The sequence below is a fragment of the Sus scrofa genome, chromosome 13 (assembly GCF_054392235.1).
Source record: "Sus scrofa isolate SSC_HxYL_T2T_F1_AM1 chromosome 13, Sscrofa_HxYL_maternal_Yorkshire_Landrace_v2.0, whole genome shotgun sequence".
In the NCBI taxonomy this organism is placed as follows: Eukaryota; Metazoa; Chordata; class Mammalia; order Artiodactyla; family Suidae; genus Sus; species Sus scrofa.
Window position 1 is genome coordinate 17,124,260 of NC_139395.1, and position 20,224 is coordinate 17,144,483.

The window sequence follows — 20,224 nt, forward strand, 5'->3', positions numbered from 1 at the left end:
CTTTGATCTTGCCCTCTACCGCCGAGCAAAGAGTCTGGAGAATGCTTCCAGAGAAATCCTGCAAGATGTTGAAGTTCTCAGTATTGAAGAGAAACTTCTCCAGTGGCTCACTGGCTATTGTTTGCAACTCCTGGACATCCTGGACGTTGACTCCTACCACGTACACAACAACCCCATCTTCTTTCAACTTGTCAGCTGCCTCTTGGACCTCATCATTTGACTCCCCATCTGTCACCAGGATAACTATCTGAGGAACCCCGTCCTTGGCCCGACTGCCGGCTGCCTCCGTCAAGTAGTTGGTCCTGATGAACTCCAGGGCGCTCCCGGTGTTTGTACCTCCCGTACGATAGGGCAGGTTCCGGATCTGCTCCAGGACCACACCCTTTAGAGGGTACTGGTTCAGCTGAAAAGCTGGGTAGATGTTGTCATTATACTGAGCAAGTCCCACTCGGACCTGGTCACTGCTGATGTCAAGCCCCAAGATGACAGAGTGAAGGAAGTTCTTCACCTTCTGGAAGTTCTGGGGTCCAATGCTGGTTGAGCTGTCTACTAGGAAGACGATGTCTGCCAGGGCTGCTTCTCTGCAAGCTGTAAGAGAGGACCAAAGGGGTGGGGCCTGTGGGTCTTCACTCACAATGGGTAGAACCACTGGAGCCGAATGGTGCAAAGAAAGGGAGGGCAGTGCCAGGCAGCCTACAGGCCATGGTTCTCAGGCACCCCTAAATGACAGTGTGCTCAAAGGAGTGACAACATCCTTCATACCTCACCTTCCTTCCACTCATCATGTTCTAAGGTTTCTGTCCTGCCTCCATCTTTCAATCCACTTGGCCAATCCCTTGAATCTCATTAAGAAGAAAAGCACTTGTGTAAAGGTTTCTCGGCATGCTGAGAGAGGGCCTGTCTCTTTTTAGAGGGAATAAACATTGACTCCAGGAGGGTGCCCAAACCAACTAGTCAGGCAGCTCGACACACTCCATATTCCATAATACATCTCATTGTAGTTCTACCACTTTGTAGCCGTGTAATCTACTTATCACTCACCTCTTTGAGACTCAATTTTCTTCTCTGCAGCACTGAAGTCTTAATACCAGTCCTCAGACTCTCATAGGGTTGTTTTGAGGATGACAGAGGATAAGCTGTAGCAGAGAGTATCAGTGCTCTGCCCAAGTCCTTTTGGATTTTTTTCTTTTTTAAATTTATTTTATTGAAGTACAGCTGATATAAATGTTGTGGTAATTTCTGCTGTACAGAAAAGTGATTCACATATATGCATATATATCTGTATATATATTCTTTTTCATATTCTTTTCCATTACGGTTTATTACAGGATATTGAATATATGCTATCCAATAGGTCTTTGTTGTTGATCCACTCTATATATAATAATTAGCATCTGCTAATCCCAAACTCCCAATCTATCCCTCCCCCACCCCCTTCCCCCTTGGCAACTAAAGTCTGTTTTGTATGTCTGTGGGTCTGTTTTTGTGTCACAGATAAGTTCATTTATGTCGTATTTTAGATTCCACGTATAAATGTTATCATATGGTATTTGTCTTTGTCTGGCTTACTTCGCTTAGTATGATAATCTCAAGATCCATCCATGTTGGTGCAGGTTATTTCATTCTTTTTTATGGCTGAGTAATATTCCACTGCTTGTATATACCACATCTTCTTTGTCCATTCATCTGTCAGTGGACACGTCCACATCTTGGCTATTGTGAATAGTGCTAAAATGAACATAAGGGTGCATATATCTTGGATTTCTTTTTTACCATTTCTGTACCTTGCCCCATGGAGGACTTCTCTTCAGCTGTTACAGTTGTTAAGCCCACAATATACAAAGGCCTAGCTCCTTGCCTTGGGTCAAGAAAAAACCCTGAAACATAACTTACTGAGTTCTCCTGTAAGCTTAAGCTATAACTACCCTCTGTGAAAGTTTTACCTGAGATCATACCCCTCCTTACTTTCCTCTACTTCTCTACCCTGCATCCTCCACATCCTCACCAAATTCTTTTCTGAGCTCTTCCGTAATACATAATGTTTCCAGGGAGTTCCCACTGTGGTGCAGCGGAAATGAATCCAACTAGTATCCATGAGGATGCAGGTTCAATCCCTGGCCTTGCTCAGTGGGTAGGGGGTCTGGCACTGCCATGAGCTGTGGTGTAAGTCACAGACACAGCTTGGATCCTGCGTTGCTGTGGCTGTGGCCTAGGCTGGCAGCTGTAGCTCCAATTCAACCTCTAACCTGGGAACTTCCACATGGCATGGGTATGGCCCTAAAAAGGAAAAAGTAAAAATAAAAAAATAATACTTCCAAATCCTTGCTTCAGGCTCTGCTTCTGAAGAACACAATCTAAGACATTTTTTCCATTGGAATGGATCTGCCCTAAAAGCCCTGGAATCAAGGTCAAGTTCTGCCATCCAGTTTTGTTGTCTTTGGCCTCAATTTTCCCACCACAAAAAGCAAATAATGATACTAATTGCCTTATGTATCTATGTAAAAAAACACTAATTGCCTTATGCATCATACATATCCTTAAGTATCTAATAAAAAAAAAATTGCCTTATGTTTCTATCAGTCAGCAATGTAAACAAGTTTTGAAAATGATGTAACTAAGCAAATGGCAGTTATTATTACTTTGTATATAAAACCTCTCTGTAAACCTTGAGGCACTATAAAAAAGTAAGGTGTATAATCTGGCTATACAAATACAATACTGCCACCACATACTGTGGTATCAGATGGATCAAAAGTTTTAGCACTTCTTCCACTTCGCCTACTCTGTGTACAAACATCAGCATAATGAATAAATAATGAAGGTCCTATCCTCTTGTGGGTTTTGATGGAACTCATAAAAAATCCTTTCTTTCTTTGTTCAAACATCTATGCATTCTTAAAGAGTTTAGTAATTAATTTATAAAGAATTTCTACCAGTGTATGCCCCATCACCACCAACAGATGTATAAAGTTGATGACAGGTATATCATCACAAGTAATGACCATAATGCTTCTGGGTACCTCTGATGGGCTAAGTGCTATAATAAGCACTTTAACTGCATAATTTTATTTAATGCTTTCAACAACTCTCTGAGGCAGGTACTATCATCTTAGGAAGAAAATTTAGATTCAGAGAGATAAAGTAGCTTGTCCAAGATGACACAGGAAGTGCAGAACTGGGATTTTTAACCCAGAACTTTCTCTTTCCTAAATTCAGCCTCTTAATCAGCACATTATACCAACACATTGGTAGCAGAAAAAGCAAGCTTCCTCAGGGATCTTCAGGCCTTCTCCCCTCCTCTGCCCTCCATCCAGGCAATATGGGCAGGTTAATCTAGGATGATAATCTCATTCTAGGAACAGATGCTTTTTCCTTCAAAAGCAGACTAACACTATATCCACATATAAAACCATCGTAAGATCCACAGGATTGATAAAAAAGAGTTGAAGTTTTTTGCCAATATTTGGAGAGGAGCATAAAGTGTAGCTGGTTTCATGAAATTTTACAATTAAAATTAAATACATACAATATCTGGGAAAAACTCTAACTTGAAAAGATATATGCACCCCAATGTCCGTAGTTGCACTATTTACAATATTCAAGACATGGAAGCAACCTAAGTTTCCATCGACAGACGAATGGATAAAGAAGTGATACATATACACAGGGAAGAACTATTCAGCCAAAAAAAAGAATGAAATAACGCCATTTGTGGCAACATGAACAGACCTTGAGATTATCATACTAAGCGAAGTCAGATAGAGAAATCCACATAATACCATATGATGCAACTTATATGTGGAATATTAAAACAAATGAACTTGTTCATAAAACAGAAAGAGGCTCACAGACATAGAAAACAAACTTATGCTTACCAAAGGGGAAAGGGGGCTGGGGGATAAATTAGAAGATTGGGATTAGTAGATACAAACTATTAAATATAAAATAAAAATGGGAGTTCCCATCGTGGTGCAGCAGAAATGAATCCGACTAGGAACCATAAGGTTGTAGGTTTGATCCCTGGCCTTGCTCAGTGGGTTAAGGATCCAGCGTTGCCGTGAGCTGTGGTGTAGGTCGCAGACGTGGCTCGGATCCCTCGTTGCTGTGGCTGTGGTGTAGGCCGGTGGCTACAGCTCCAATTCAACCCCTAGCCTGGGAACCTCCATATGCCACAGGAGCAGCCCTAGAAAAGGCAAAAAGACTAAATAAATAAAAAATAAACAGGGTTCAATTCCTGACCCGAGAACTTCCACATGCTGTGAGAGAGGCAAATAAACAAACAAACAAACAAAAAAGACATACAAAATAAAAACCTAATTGTTATTATCAGATTCAGCAGACAGTACATTTCAATAAACATAAGAGGACAAAGTAAATAATTGCAAAATCTGTATATGTTGTTCAACGAATGTGCAATTAATAGGTGATTAATATAGATGACTGCAAGTATACTAATAACTTTCTGTAGTTGTCAAAAAATCATAACTAAACAAAAAATATAAGTAAAATATGTTTCTCTACTTTGAATGAAAAAATAAAAATAAAAAAAATTAACAACAAGGACCTGCTGTATAGCATAGAGAACTATATTCAGTATCTTGGAATAAGCTATAACGGAAAAGAATCTGAAAAAAGAATGGAGAGATAGATATATAGATAGATAACTAAATCATTTTGCTATACACCAAAACTAGCACAACACTGTAAATCAACTATACGTACATTAAAATTAATGAATTAAACAAGCACATACATGGAAGGGATACATAGGAGGGATGAAAAAGAAATAAAATGGTGACTTCTAGATCAGAAATTAAAAGGGAAAAGCCTTTGTACCTGGAGAGACATGGCCAACCGGTGGAGCTGCCTTCGTCAAAGTATCACAAAGCTGCTGCCGAAGCTTGGGGGCGAGACTGCCCAGACCAGAGAAGTTGGACACAAAGGAGACAAACTTCTCCGAAGGGCTGCTAGCAATCTCTCTGAGCTCCCCTGGAACCGCATCTCCAACGCCAACCGCGAAGAGCTGGATGCCTGCACTCCTGAAGGCCTCAGCAGGCTCCTGCACTTGGTCCTCTGTTGGGCTTGCGCTGATCACCACGGCAACCTGAGGCACGCCCTGGCTTGCCCGGCTCCCTGCGGTTTCCTGGAAGTGGTGATCTAGAAGGAACTGCAAGGCCAAACCCATCTTGTGGCCCCCAGGCGTAAATGGAAACCTCTGGATGTGTCTCAGCACTTCGCCTTTTCGGTGGTAGGTGGAAAGGAGGAACTCAGATTGGGGCTCGTGGCTGTATTGGGCCAGCCCCACGCGGATTGCCTCTTTGCTGATGTTGAAGCCATTGACCACCATAGACAAGAAGCCCCGCACACTGCGGGTGTTTTGGGGGCTGATGCTGGTGTCCACCAAAAACACGACGTCTCCCACAGAGGCCTCCCTGCACACTGGGGAAGAGAGTCCACTTAAGATAAAACATTACCAAGTTGGCAGGTACTGGCTGTGAACACATCTGTCCCAATTCAGAGCCTTTATGCCCGCACGGCTCTTTGATGACAGCTAATATGCACACAGCCCAGACACACTGCCATCATCCTACATTTCCTCATGGCTTCCTCTCCCCTTTTCCCCTGTCATCATCTGCTCCATTCTAATAGACATGAGACCCTGCAATTAGACCCCTGACCATGGTCATCTTTCATCCCTTAAACTTCATAAAAGAAACCAGCTTCTACTGGTAAAGGATGCTATTGAAACCCTCACCTAGACCCCCTTTGCCAGTGCTTCAAAAGTTACCTGCTTAGACTGTCCAGAAACTTGCTCCTGGCTGAATCTGGGAACAACCTCATCGGGAAACACCTAGAAAGTTATATGGCCACCACCACCTTGGGTGGCCAATCTCTTGGAGATACAAACACCCTGTCCCCCTTGCCTTCACTGAAATCATCCACGGTGCTATTTATGCTCCAGCAGCTCCCATAGTCCAGGCCAAGGCTTGATTTTGGAGGAAGCTGCATCCTTGCTTGGCTGCTTCTCCCCTTAGCCTACCTCAACTTCTCTTGCTCTTTTCCAAGTCCTAAAGAGTCTTCCTTCAAAACAGCACATTCACCAAATCCCTGTCCCTATCCCTGTCCCTGTCTCTGGCTTAGGCAACCTGACCTCAGGCATTAGCTTTCCAGCTTTGACCTCTGCACTCCCTGGCTGCTACCTCATTAATGCAAGTTAGGGTCCCCGAGGCACAGGGAGGCCAAACTAGCTGAAATGCTGGAGTGTGGAGCAGATAAGGGTTTATTGCAGGGCCACGCAAGGAGAATGGAGTAGGGGCGGGGTGGAGGAGGTGATGAGTTCATGACCCCCCAAAATCCCAGACTCCCTGAAGGGTTTCAACAAAGCATTTATAAAAGCCAGGTGAGGGAAGGGAGTCGCAGAGAATGTGATCAGCTCATGCACAATTCTCTGACTGGTTGATGATGAGGCAACAGGGCAGTTAACATTGTCAATCCTTAGATGCCAGAAGGTCTGGACGTTACATGCTCATGATCTTCAAGTAGTTAATTTCTTCCATTTGATGGTTGTTTTTAGCATCTGGAAAACTCAGGAAATATGCATGAGATACTATTATCTGGGTACTTCAGAGAGGCGCTACTGCAGAGGATGTGGGAGAGGGGTCTCTCCCCAGAAGGGCCCATAGGGTCCTGCTCAGTTACATGGCCCCATTTAGTTTGATGGCTGGCATTTCCCTAGGTGTGGCTCACATTTGTCCTTTGGTCCCCTGAACTCAAAGTTGCATTGTGCAACTACTTCTCCCAAAACCAGAACCACAATCCCAACAGTGGCCAAGCCAAGTGGTACTCCAGCTGGGCCCACCCTGGTCTCCAGCACAGAGGAAATCAGACACCAGGTGGCTGCGGGTCCTAAGCAAACAGCTCATCTTTCTGGTTCTTGGATTGTTTTCTCTAGAATAAGAGGCTGACCACATGATCTGATCTCATCCAACTCCCACTTTGCTTTTCTGTGACCCAGTGCATAATTATCCCACACTGGTTAAACACATCTTGCATTTGGTTTTGTGCCAGGAAGCTTAAAATACTGGCTTGGGCTGGCCCTGTGCTATCTCTTTAGTTTTGTCTCACTGTCCTCTATACTTCACTCCTTGTGTTCCAGGCTTCTTCGTCCAGCTTCTCAAACTCTCCATGCTGCTGGCCTATAACATGCTGTTCCTCCCCGCCCCCGCCACACTGTTGGTGAGACTGTTAGTTGATGCAGCCACTGTGGAGAACAGGATGGAAGTTCCTTAAAAAAATAAATATAGAGCTACCATATGAACCAGCAACTCCAATCCTGGGCAAATATCTGGAAAAGATGAAAACTCTAATTCAAAAAGATACACCCATCCCGATGTCCACAGCAGCACAATTTACAACAGCCAAGACATGGAGGCAACCCAAGTGCCTATGGAAAAATAAATGGATGAAGAAGCTGTGGTACATATATACAATTAAATATTACTCAGCCATAAAAAAAAAGAATGTAATAATGCCATTTGCAGCAACATGGATGGACCTAGAGATTATACTAAGTGAAGCAAGTCATACTGAGAAAGACAATTTCATGGGATATCACATATATGTGGAATCTTACAAAAATACAAATGAACTCATTTACAAAACAGAAAAAAACTCATAGACCTAGAAAACAAATTTATAGTTACCAAAAAGGAAAGGGGGGGAAGGGATAAATTAGGAGCTTGATATTAACAGATACACACTACTATATATAAAATAGATAAACAACAATGTCCTACTATATAGAACAGGGAACTATACTCCCTACCTTGTAATAACCTATAATGTAAAAGAACCTGAAAAAGTTTTATACATATATATATATATTTTTTTTTACTTTGCTGTACATCAGAAACTAACACAGCATTGTAAATCAACTATACTGCAATTAAAAAAAACAAAACCTGCTTTTCTCTCCATCAAGTTTCTTGTTCCCCTTTTTTTCTTTCTTTTTTTCCTTCTTCTGGTAAATTCCCATAGAATGATGTTCTTTTATCTTGGTTTGTGATGTAACATTCATTCCTGTGTTCCTGTGCTTATACACGTCTCCCCAACCAGACTGTGCACTCCACGAAAACAGATGCCTTAAGTTTTGTTTGTCTGTCCAGCACTCAAGTGTCTAGCATAGACTAGTCCCAAAAAAATATTTGAGGAAGGAAATGTTTGGGAAAGAGAAAGGGAGAGAGGAAGGGAAAAGACGTCACTTACATGGATGGAAATATTTAACATGAATGAAACCAAATAACGGAATCAGAAAATCCTAGAGCTAGAATAACCCTATAAGACTACGCAATGTAATAATGTAGCCATTAGGTACATGTGAGTGTTGAGCATTTGAAATGTAACTAGTGCGACTGAGAGAAAAAAATTTAATACTTCTGAATTTTAATTTATTAACGTAAATCGTCACATTGAACAGTGCAAGTATAGAATAACGTCTACAATTCATCCATCTCAGGAGTTCCCATCACAGCTCAGTGGAAACGAATCTAACATCCATTAGGACGCAGGTTTGATTCCTGGGTTAAGGATCCAGTGTTTCCATGAGCTGTGGTGTAGGTCGCAGACACAGTTTGGATCTGGCATTGCTGTGGCTGTGGCATAGGCCAGCAACTACAGCCCCAATTCAACCCCTAGCCTGGGAACCGCCATATGCCGCAGGTGCGGCCATTAAAAAAAAAAAAAAATTTCATCCATCTCACAGATAAGGAAAATAAGATCTAGAATGGCAAAGTAACTCATGTAAATCTGTTCAAAGAGCCAGTATTAGAAACCAGGTTCCCAGATGTCCGCTGACATAAAGAAGATTAAATGTAAAGCCCACATTACAGAAGGACAAAGACCACATGAGAGTTTCAGCAGAGAAGGTCTGGAGAAAGTTGGTGTACTTCAAGGACAGTGAATTCATTTGCCACTCAGAAAGAGAAGCACCCTGTGATATCACTTACATGTAGCTTCTAAAAATGACACAAATATGACACGAATGAACGAAAGAGAAACAGATTCACAGATATGGAGAACAGATTTGTGGTTGCTGAGAGGGGAAGAGGGTGGGAGAGGGAAGGATTGGGAGTTTGGGATTAGCAGATGCAAACTATTGTATATAGAATGGATAAACAACAAGGTCCCACTGTATAGCACAGGGAACTCTATTCAATATCTTGTGATAAGCCACAATGGAAAAGAAAATGAAAAAAGAAAAAAATATATATATATAACTGAATCACTTTGTTGTACACCAGAAACTAGTACAACATTGTAAGTCAACTACACTTCAATAAAAAAAAAAAAAATTTTTTTTAAATCCACTTATAGTGAGCCCCACCTCTGGGAAGTTTGCCTAATCTTGATTACAAACCCAAGAGAAGTCAGGATTATTGAACAGGGAGATTGTAAATGAGGCCCTTTGGCCTGCAAAATGCAATCCTTTCGGGAGGAGAAGATTCAGGAGTGCTCCAGGGAGGACTGACTGGTTTGTCCCCCTAAAATCTCTCAGAAGAGATCAAATTCAGACCAGGAAGTGTTTCCCTGATCTTCCCAATCAGGAGAACTCTCACAGCTGTAGAGTATCTTCCAGACAAATAAGTGTTGCTGTCATCATGGGCAACTTGAGAGATGTTTTACATTTGCATACATTCTTACTTTCTGAACCACTAGTTCTTTGTCATTTTGGAAGGTATTTGAAGCATGGGAGCATTCACTGTCAGCTTCTGTTCACAGTGAGAGGAATCAGCTGAAGGGAAATTTAGAGAGCTTCCTAGTTTTTTTCCCCCAACAAATAACAGCCTGTGTAATTATATTTGAATATTTAAGACTCCATATTGTCTCGGTGGGAGCTTCAGGCTACTCATACAATCTTCTCTTGATAATTTCATCTTGAAAAGTCCCCATAAGTTAAAATGACTGCCCAAAAAAAAAAAAAAAAAAACTGCAGAGGTGTCCCTAGCACGTCCCTAGCACTCATGGAAACTATCCATCTTACAATGACAATTATTCCAAGGACAAGCACAGCCAAAGGAGACAAAGCAAAATGCTGAGTCGACAGAGCACGCCCGTGTTTACAAAAGCATTTGAGAGGCCAGTAACACATTCAGAAAGACAGTATCTTTTTTTTTTTTTTTTTTTTTTTTTTGTCTTTTTGTCTTTTTGTTGTTGTTGTTGTTGCTATTTCTTGGGCCGCTCCCGCAGCATATGGAGGTTCCCCAGCTAGGGGTCCAATCGGAGCTGTAGCCACCGGCCTACGCCAGAGCCACAGCAACGAGGGATCCGAGCCGCGTCTGCAACCTACACCACAGCTCACGGCAACGCCGGATCCTTAACCCACTGAGCAAGGGCAGGGACCGAACCCGCAACCTCATGGTTCCTAGTCGGATTCATTAACCACTGCGCCACGACGGGAACTCCAGTATCTTTTTTAATATCTATTTTTTTGTCATTTGAGGTTTAGCTTTGAAAAAAAAAAATAATCGTGTGCCCACCATTTACTAAAAGCTTCCAGATTCTAAGTTCTCCTTAAAAGAATCATTTCCCTTTTGTTCATTTTGAAACTCCTATAGTATTTTCTTTTAATGTGGTCACGAGCACTATGTTCCTGGCAAGGTCATTGTTTTTGGCTTAAAGAATCTGATGTATTACCAGTTCTCTGTGATTTGATGAAACCAAAACTAGTCGCAAGGAAGATGATCCCCCAAAACGTCGTCCCAGTCTCCATTCTAGATATGTACCTAGAGAGAAAGAGAAGCTTCAGAATTAAATGAGTGCATTATATTGCATATTCATTATACCTCAATACAGTTGATTTAAACACACACACGCACACACAACTATGTCTTTCCCCAGACCAACGGAAGCTTTATAAAAATAAAGAAGGACATGTTGCCACATTTTTTCAGTTGTGCAAGGAAAACAGTCTTGCTGACCCAACTCAGGAAGAATTTTGTAAACACCCAAATATACCTCAGACTTCAACTGTTTAAAGTGGCCCAGATATGGCCATAAAAGGAGAAAGCATATAGAGCAAGAGAGAGAACTACCGTTTCACACTCTGAATTCATTTGATGGAACATAAACATTTCTGGATGATTTTGCTTGTATTTTTATACAAGCACTGGATGACCTGATAAACACTGTGGCATGTCGAAGTATTCGAGTACCTCAAAAGCACATCTGCCTGATGAAATCAAGCTAGACTGAAAATATTTTATAAGTTCCCAGAAGAAGGAGGATGCTGAACTTTCATCCCCTAAACTTGGATCTAGTTCCAAAGGCCTCCACAAGAATTATCTACTCCCAATTCCATTTCTAGTTTTTGACCCTAAGAAAGTCCATATGGTTAAAAATGAGAACAACATAGCAATAACATTGAATGAGATATTCCAACTGGAACAGGAAACACCTCCTATTTTTTTTCTTGGCCTTGTCCATAGCATGTGGAAGTTCCTGGGCCAGGGATCAAACCTGCGCCACAGCAGAGACCCAAGCCACAGAAATGACGATACTGGATCCCCAAGCCACTGAGCCACACAGGAATTCCATACCTCAAATTTATCCTAGTCAGCCAGTCTCGCAACTATTCTCAGCAGAATGCAGTCCAAGATTATAAGTATGGATTCTTAGAGTCAGACTACCTAGGTTTGAATATCAGATCCACTACTTAGTTGTTCATCTTGGGCAAGTTGCTTCACTTCTCAGTTTCCCCATTGGTAAAATGTGGGCAATAATAGCATCTACCTCATAGTCTTGCAATCAGGATCAAATAAGTTCATTATTACAAAACACTTTATACATGCCTGGCACAGCAAAAGCACTCTTTAAGTGCTTATTAAACAAAATAAATCTTCTTGGAAACCCACTATGTAAAAGTGAAAACATGTTCCTCCTAATTTGAAACTCAGGATCTGTGGAGATATAGAAGCCCAATATTTTACATTGTGTCGTAATAAAGCCGTTATTTTATTGCGTGAACTGGAGTCTGGCACTTGCTGTCTGCTTCTACATGGACTGAATCACGAGCCACTGCAGCTGCTGACCTTCAACACCCCCTGAGAGGATCTCAGGGTGGAGATGAGGAGCGAGGCTCTCTGTGCTCTGGGAAAACTGTGCTTCAGATAGTTACACATTTTCAAGAGAAGATTTCATAAGCCCAACTCTTGCATCTCCCTGTATTTAGAAAAGCACTAAAATCTTTCATGGTGACATCTGCTCCTGATAACTAGCAGTAACCCCACAAGACCAGCAGCAAACTTCTGTAAAATGTGTGCATGCCTGCATGTACCTGCTCCCTTCACCAAAATCACATATACACTGGAGTAGTGTTTCAGAGCCATCTGAAATGCTGCCCCAAATAAAACTTAACTCTCTGCTTTTAAGTTATGCATATTTTTAAGTCAACAGTTGTTTATATTTTACTTTATATTTTTATTTGATTGATTTAATTTTTAAGTTCAATTGATTGCTGCTCCGTAAGTTTCCTCCCTTAAAATCTGGGAAAGGCCAGCAAAGAAGGCCTTACTCTGTTCATATTGCTGGTGAAAATGAAGAAATTGAGTCCCAGAAGTTTTTTGTTTTGTTTTGGTTTGGGGTTTTTTTTGTTTGTTTGTTTTTTGTTTTTTTTTTTTTTTGGTCTTTTGTCTTTTTAGGGCCGCACCCACTGCATATGGAGGTTCCCAGGCCAGAGGTTGAATTGGAGCTACAGCTGCCAGCCTACACCACAGCCACAGCAACTTGGGGTCTGAGCTGCATCTGTGACCTACACCACAGCTCATGGCAACACCAGATCCTTAACCCACTGAGCAAGGCCAAGGATCGAATCTGCATTCTCATGGATACAAGTCAGACTCATTAACTACTGAACCACAACGGGAACTCCTAGAAAAGTTTACTTAACAGTCCCAGGGCTACTCAGCCACGCACTGTCAGGTTGTGTCCCAGGTAACCTGACCCCAGGTCTAGTGCATGGCTGTACCTCAAACATCTGCTTCAAACCCTTCAATGAAAATCTCCCAAGTCCAGACAGTCACTCAGCTCCTCAGCATTTTCCTCTGGTGAAGTGAAGACCTGTGAGCAATCTCCCAGGGGGTGAAAATGAGAGCTCAAGGCCCAAGTTCCTTTATCCACCAAGTAGGTCTTCAAAGAGCATGATTTTATGTCCAAAACACCATATTAGGTGTTCTAGAGACCAGAATCACAAACCTTACTTTCATGTTGAAAGTAGTAAACAATCTTTGGGAGGAGATACATTTTTACATATGGGAAACAATAAGAAATGTTCAGTAAACTTTAAAGCGCATAGTTAAACTCAACAAAGATCTTAAGCAGGAATCTCGCAATGCCTAAATCACTTTGCAGTCTCAGGCCCTTTAAGCGGAATGTTGTGTGGAAATGATACCACAATGCCCAGAAATAGCAGCCACACAGCAGCTGAGTCCTTCCTCTCTGCAGAAGGTGTTAAGTGTAGCCACCCTGCTTCTCTAAGACACACTTCTACCGTGCATGCTTAATTTGTGCCTTGAGAGTGATCCAAGGCTGTGAGATAACCACATCTGCTTTTATTATTTTAAGCCAACGGAAATACTGGAAGTCTTCAAAGGAAGCCCATAGCCCTTGATTCTGGTTCCAGCTTGATCATGGGTTCTGTGGACTTGAGCATGCCAGTTCACCTCTCAAAGTTGATGTGATGATTCTGAGGGGGTTGGCAGTGATTTGGGACAGCTATTGTACTGCTCACTGTATTACAAACGTTCCCCAGGGTATTGATCCAGTGATTTTCCAATAAAAAGAAGTGATATTTCTCTGTTCCTCAGTTTCTACATCAACCTCCCATTAACACCTCCTTAAGGAGGCTTATGAGTAATTTGAAAGAAGATACTTTAAGAGTAAATTTTTGAATTGACAGAAAACTGTAAACCAACTATAATGGAAAAAATAAAAATCGTTAAAAAAAAAAAGAAGAAGAAGAAGAAATTTTTGGAGTTCCCATCATGGCTCAGTAGTAATGAATCTGACCAGTATCCGTGAGGATGCAGTTTCAATCCCTGGCCTTGCTCAGTGGGTTAAGTATTCAGCATTGCCATGAGCTGTGGTATAGGTTGCAGATGTGGATCGGATCTGGAGTGGCTGTGGCTGTGGCACAGGCCAGCAGCTACAGCTCCATTTCGACCCCTAGCCTGGAAACTTCCATATGCTACGGGTTCGGTCCTAAAAAAGACAAAAAAAAAAAAAGAATAAATTTTCTATTCCCCAACAAACTTTCATCTAAAGGCAAATAAATGAAAGCATGAGTCTTAAAGGATGGACCATTCTGATGGATTGAGGATAGTGTGAGGGTAAAGAGACTGAGAGTTTGAACTAGGAACAATGATTCAAAATAAATTCATGCATTATTATGAATGTTATTATAATAAGATACAAAATTTCCATTTTTTTTACTCTTAGGTAATAAAGTTAGATGAAACATAAAATCTTTAAGTAGGGTGTTTACATTTTCATATTCCATTATGTCCTAATTATTAGTATTAATGCAATTAGTCATAAGAAACAAGAAGTATTTTTACTTAGTTGTAAATAAAGCAATAACCTAAAGAATAGTTTATGAAAATCTAGTCGGAAAGTTAAAAGCTTATAAACATTTTACAGCTGTGCATGTGTTATATCAATGAAGAGAAAAATGCCTGTAGATTGACTTAAATATCTACATTATGTACATTATTTCATGAGGGTGTTTATATCTAATTCAAGCTGCTGAAAGGGGTCATATTTAAACATGTAGGGCTCGTCATAGAGACAAAAAATGAAGCCATTAAATGAATTGTAATTTAAGTAGAGATAATATAGGATACCAGTTCTTTCTGGAAATAATTCCACTGGCTATGGGGTAGAAAGATACTTCTCTCAAACTATGTTGCTCAAACAGTTAACTGAAAAATCTGTTTCTTCAGATTAATTCATTCCATTAAAAAATTACTTTGCAACTGGAGTTCTCTAGTGGCTCAGTGGGTTAAGGATCTGGTGTTGTCACTGCTGTGGTAGGGGTCACTGCAATGGCACGGGTTTGATTCCTGGCCTGGGAGCTTCTGCATGCCACCGATAAAGCCAAAAAAAAAAATTACTTTGCAAAAACCATAGTAATAATCGATTCAAGGGTGAATCACCAAGAGATTTTAACACCATTGGGTAAAAGTGTGTTGGGAAATAGGATTTTGACACAGTTTCAAAGTATCTCCTGACAAATTACCTATAAATTATAAGGGGCAAAAAAGTACAATGGAGAAATATGATGGACAGACCTTAACCAATGCTTGAAATTAATATCAACAACGGTAGGATAGGAGTTCCCTTGGGGTGCAGTGTGTTAAGGTGGCTTTGGTTGCCACTGTGGTGAGGGTTCAGTCCCTGGCCCAGCAACTTCCACATGCCACAAGCACAGCCAACCTGCCCCCCAAAAACAACAACAACAGCAACAATAGGATAAACCAACACCATAGTCCTGAGATCATGTGTGAGAAAACTCAACATCATTTATTGGAAGTTCTCCTCAAAATCCATAACCTAAATCTAATAATGGGGAAGCAATCATATAAATTAAAACTTGCAGACAGTCTAAAAAGCAATGGGCCTGTGCTCCTCAAAAATATGAAAAACTGAGAAAATGACTGAGACTAAAACACTCTAAAGAGATATGACAACTAAAGGCAATACATGATCTTGGATTGGGAAAAAATGCTATAAAGAACATTAAGTTAGCAACAGGTAAAATTTTAATATGGACTGTATATTATATATTATTCTATATCAATGTTAAATTTCCAAATTTCAATCATTGTATTGTAGTCACATAAAATAACGTCCTTATTAAGAAATACATGTGCTATACTATGAGGCAGAGGGTCTTAAGGTCAGAAATTAACTCTCAAGTGTTCAGTAGAAATAGAATAACTCAGAGAGAGAAGAGAGAGGAATAAACACTGCAATACTCCGGCAACTTTTTAAGTGTCTACTGCTTTGCAGACAATATGTCAGGCACTAGAAATAACAGGATAAAGACATAGTTATTTTATCTATGAAATAGAAACAGACTCACAGACATAGAGAACAGACTTGTGGTTACCAAGAGCAGCAAGGGAGGGATGGATGGAAGTTTGTAATTAGCAGAGGCAAACTATTATACATAGGATGGATAAGCAACAAGGGCCTGCCAAATAGCATAGGGAACTGTATTCAATACTTTGTGATAATCATAATGGAAAAGAATATGAAAAAGAAAATATAGGAGTTCCTGTCGTGGCTCAGTGGTTAACGAATCCGACTAGGAACCATGAGGTTGTGGGTTTGATCCCTGGCCTTGCTCAGTGGGTTAAGGATCCGGCGTTGCCGCGAGCTGTGGCATAGGCTGGTGGCTACAGCTCTGATTGGACCCCTAGACAAGGCTCGGATCCCGTGTTGCTGTGGCTCTGGCACAGGCTGGTGGCTACAGCTCCGATTGGACCCCTAGCCTGGGAACCTCCATATGCCACGGGAGCAGCCCAAAGAAATGGCAAAAAGACAAAAAAAGAAAGAAAATATAGATTCATCTCTGGTGTATTGAATCACTTTCTGTACACCAGAAACTAACACAACATTGTAAAATAAATTATACTTCAATTAAAAATAAATAAAAAGAAAAAAAAATTTGGAAAAAAGGAAATAATTCTTTTCCTCCGAGGACTTGGAGCTCTGGCAGAGATCTTTCTTTCCTGGATAAGTTGCAGTATCATGGGGCAGAGCAATATATTGCTTAACTTTACCCAAGGTAAAGAACACAGTGGGGAACACCTCTCTGCGTTTGGTTGAAGGCTTCACAGATGATGCTGGAGCTGAGACTTGAAAGACAAGGAGAAATTTGCAAGTGAGCAAGAGGAAAAAGGGAGTTCAGGCAGGCAGACAGACTGTGCAAGAATGAAGGAGACACCTCAAATAGAGCTCACCCAAGGCCCCGGGAGATGGCATCTGGCCTGTGAAGGACTTGTTCAAGTCCTCCTTGGTGCCCACAAGGCAAGCTGTATCACAACTGTGGTGAACCTAATGGGACCTTGATCTTCTGAAATGCCTGAACCTAACTAACTAGGTGATGAGTTCCTGCTGTGGGGCAGCTGAAACGAATCCTACTAATATCCATGAGGGTGTGGGTTTGATCCCTGCCATTGTTCAGTGGGTCGGAGATCCAGCATTGCCTTAAGATGTGGTGCGGGTTGCAGGTGCAGCTCGAATCTGGCACTGCTGTGGCTGAGACTAGGCAGGCAGCTGTAGCTCCAATTAAAACCCCTAGCCTGGGTACTTCTATATGCCGCTGGAGTGGACCTAAAAAAACATAAAAACAAAAAACAAACAAACAAAACTAAGGTGGAATAGCAGTTCCCTGTTGGCTCAGAAGGTTAACAATCTAGCTTTGTCTCTGCTGTAGTGCAGGTTCATTCCCTGGCCCAGGAACTTCCAAATGCTGCGTGTGCAGCCAAAATACAATAAAGAAAAGAAAAGAAAAGAGAAAGAAAAAGAAAGAAAGAAAAGAAAGAAAGAAAGAAAGACAAGACAAGAAAGAAAGAAAGAAAAGAAAGAAAGAAAGAAAGAAAGAAAGAAAGAAAGAAAGAAAGAAAGAAAGAAAGGAAAGAAAGAAAGAAAGAAAGAAAGAAAGAAAGAGAGTAGGATTTAAAGGAGGGACTGTAGGGGGGCGCTCTGGGCAGAGTATCTCAGTATTCAACCATAAGCCACCTTGACTTCATTTAATTAGACCAACAGTGATTTACAGATTGATCTCTTTCAAGGTTTCTGTTCCTCCTCTGTGGACCTCTCAACAATAAAAAGATGCCGCCTCTAACGTTCTCTATCAGGGGCTCTCAAACCTGAGCATCACATCGTAATCACCCAGAAAGCGGGCGCTGGGGTTGGCGACCTTGGCGGTTTCGGTCCTGCAGCTGCTACTCCTCCGCCCGGGTGGAGGCGGAGACGCGCGGCCTTGGCGCTCAGCGGTGGTGGCGGTCCCCGGAATTGGCAGCCTTCCAGCCTAGGCGGGGCGGGGAGTCGGGGGCTGAGTTGGGTGTGCGAGGGGCCTGAGGCTCCACAGGCAGCGAGCTCCGGGGAGGCCCTCGGCGCGAGACCAGGGCGGTAAACTGAGGCCCCAAGAAGGGCGGAGGATCCAAGGTCACTCGGCGGGTGGGGCCTTCCTGAGCGCCCGAGGCCACGCGTGCGTCTCCCGCAGCGCTCAAGGGGGCTCCGAGCGCATGGTGTGCGCGAGTCTGTGGGGACCGCGGCCCCGGAGCCGCGGGCGGGCTCGCATCCATCAAATTTGACCGCGGACAAGTATTTTTTTGTCTTCCAGCGCGGGGGCCACTAAATCCCACCCTGGAGAAAGAGTAGACATGCCCAATTTGGAGGGGTCTATGGTGGCTGATGGTGGAAGAAGCGAGGATGGTCCCTCCGAGGGGCCCCTTGGATGCTGGCTCAGGGGTCGGACTGCCTGAATCTCTACTCGCTTCAATTTCCCCTCCGCAAAATGAGGATGTGCAGATCATCTTCAACCCCTCCCCACCCCGGCTGTGAGTTTTGTGAGGCCAAGTAGAAGACTTGGCTCAGACGCTAGCAAATATGTTAAGTGTGAAAAATCTTCATTACTGTAATCGCTAATAAACCTCGTCCAGGGTGAAAAAAAAAAAAAAAAATGACCCAGAAAATCTGTCAAAATCCAGCTATCTGGACCCCATCTCCGGAGTTTCACTGGATTTGGGTTAGGACCTGAGGTTCTCCGATTTTAACAAGCTTCTGGTTTGATGGTCCATGAACTACACTTTGAAAACCACTCTTCTATGCATTTAGCACGCAGTAGTTCTCACTCAAGCAGATGTCTGCTTCGATTGCCTTCAACAGCATCTCTAGCTCCACATGGAGAAGATCAAGCGTCTCTAATCAAGTACATGGGGAAAGGGAAGAGATGACCAATTAAAGAATGTTTTCTTTGTATACATATGATTGCAAGGTAAGCAGAAGCTTCAAAATATTCCAATGAAAGACCCAAGGCAAATGTGCAAAATTAACTTTTTTTCAATTTGCTTTCTAATTATAATTTATTCTCTGAAATAAAAAGGTATTTCTCTTCTTATTTTTATTTTTCTCCAGTCACTTAAGCAGGTCACTTAAAATAACTTAAGCACTGCAGTCTTGAATTTCTCACAAGATGGTCTTGCAAAGTACCACATCTGGGCAACAGGAAGCTCCAGAAGACAAACAACTGGGGGACATGAAGAGATTCTTCTGTACACATCACATTAGAATCCACAGAGCATGTTTGACAGCGAAAAAAAACTAAAGGTTAGCCTTTAACCTAGAGCACAAACATTAACATTTTCCCTTGTGCCCATTCAGAAACCTCATGATGGTTTGGATATGTATACAATTTTGTTGTAAAATATTTGAGGGAGGCTATGTCAAACATCTCAATGACAATTAATGTGTCATTAGGCTCAGAAAAAAATAATAAGATGCAGAATCATGGCACGTTCCTCCAGAGAGGGCTGAGGGTTTCAAACCAGAGTTCAGTGGAGTGCTGAACTCTGATACTGAATAAAGGAGCTGATGGCCATGATACTCCCATCAGCTGGGCTCATTACAGGATTAGCCTACGATTAATTTGCGAGATGTTTACAATTTTGCAACTGAAAAATAATCTTAGCTGTTGATCAGTTTTAAACTATCCCGGGCCCTCTGATATCCTGATTCATCCAGTTCCCAAGAATGCCTGCTTCATACCTAAATTATGACATTTGTCATATTTTTGGTCATTAACTGCTTAATTGTTTATCCCCTGACAGGACTGTGAACCCACAGAGAGCAGAGCCTTGGTCTGGATACATTGAAGCCAACTAATAAATCTTCCCCTTTCATGATCATTATGTAAAAGATTAAACAAATGGCTGAGTAATTCAATTCAAGGAAAAAAGAATATTTACTCAAACTCTTTCAACTCCATCACCCCTGCATTTCATGAGCACAGACTCATCAGAGAAATAGGAATAATTACCCTGTCTTTCTGAGGTATTCCATGCAGGAAGGATGTTTACAATCCATGAGGCAGGTCAGGCCTCTCCAAAGACCTAGGTGGGTCAGGGCACTGTGATACTCTGTACCACCTGACACCAGGAAA

General features: G+C 41.9%; 1 protein-coding gene across 3 annotated transcripts in view; it reads right to left on the minus strand.

Moving 5' to 3' along the window:
* Window positions 1-20,224, minus strand: part of LOC100517188 (collagen alpha-4(VI) chain-like) — a 150,103-nt gene that overhangs the window by 123,152 nt on the left and 6,727 nt on the right. For 2 of the 3 annotated variants that reach the window (XR_014825028.1, XM_084991763.1), the window contains exons 2-4: window positions 10,693-10,781; window positions 4,837-5,439; window positions 1-588 (exon numbers count right to left, since the gene is read on the minus strand). Coding sequence is in view for 2 of the 3 variants with exons in the window: in XM_084991763.1 (XP_084847889.1) it covers window positions 1-588; window positions 4,837-5,439; window positions 10,693-10,768 (1,267 nt within the window). In the remaining variant the exon portion in view is untranslated. Of the gene's footprint in view, window positions 589-4,836; window positions 5,440-10,692; window positions 10,782-17,980; window positions 18,340-20,224 lie in introns of those variants that run through there. The other variant, XM_084991764.1, reaches the window with a different exon arrangement.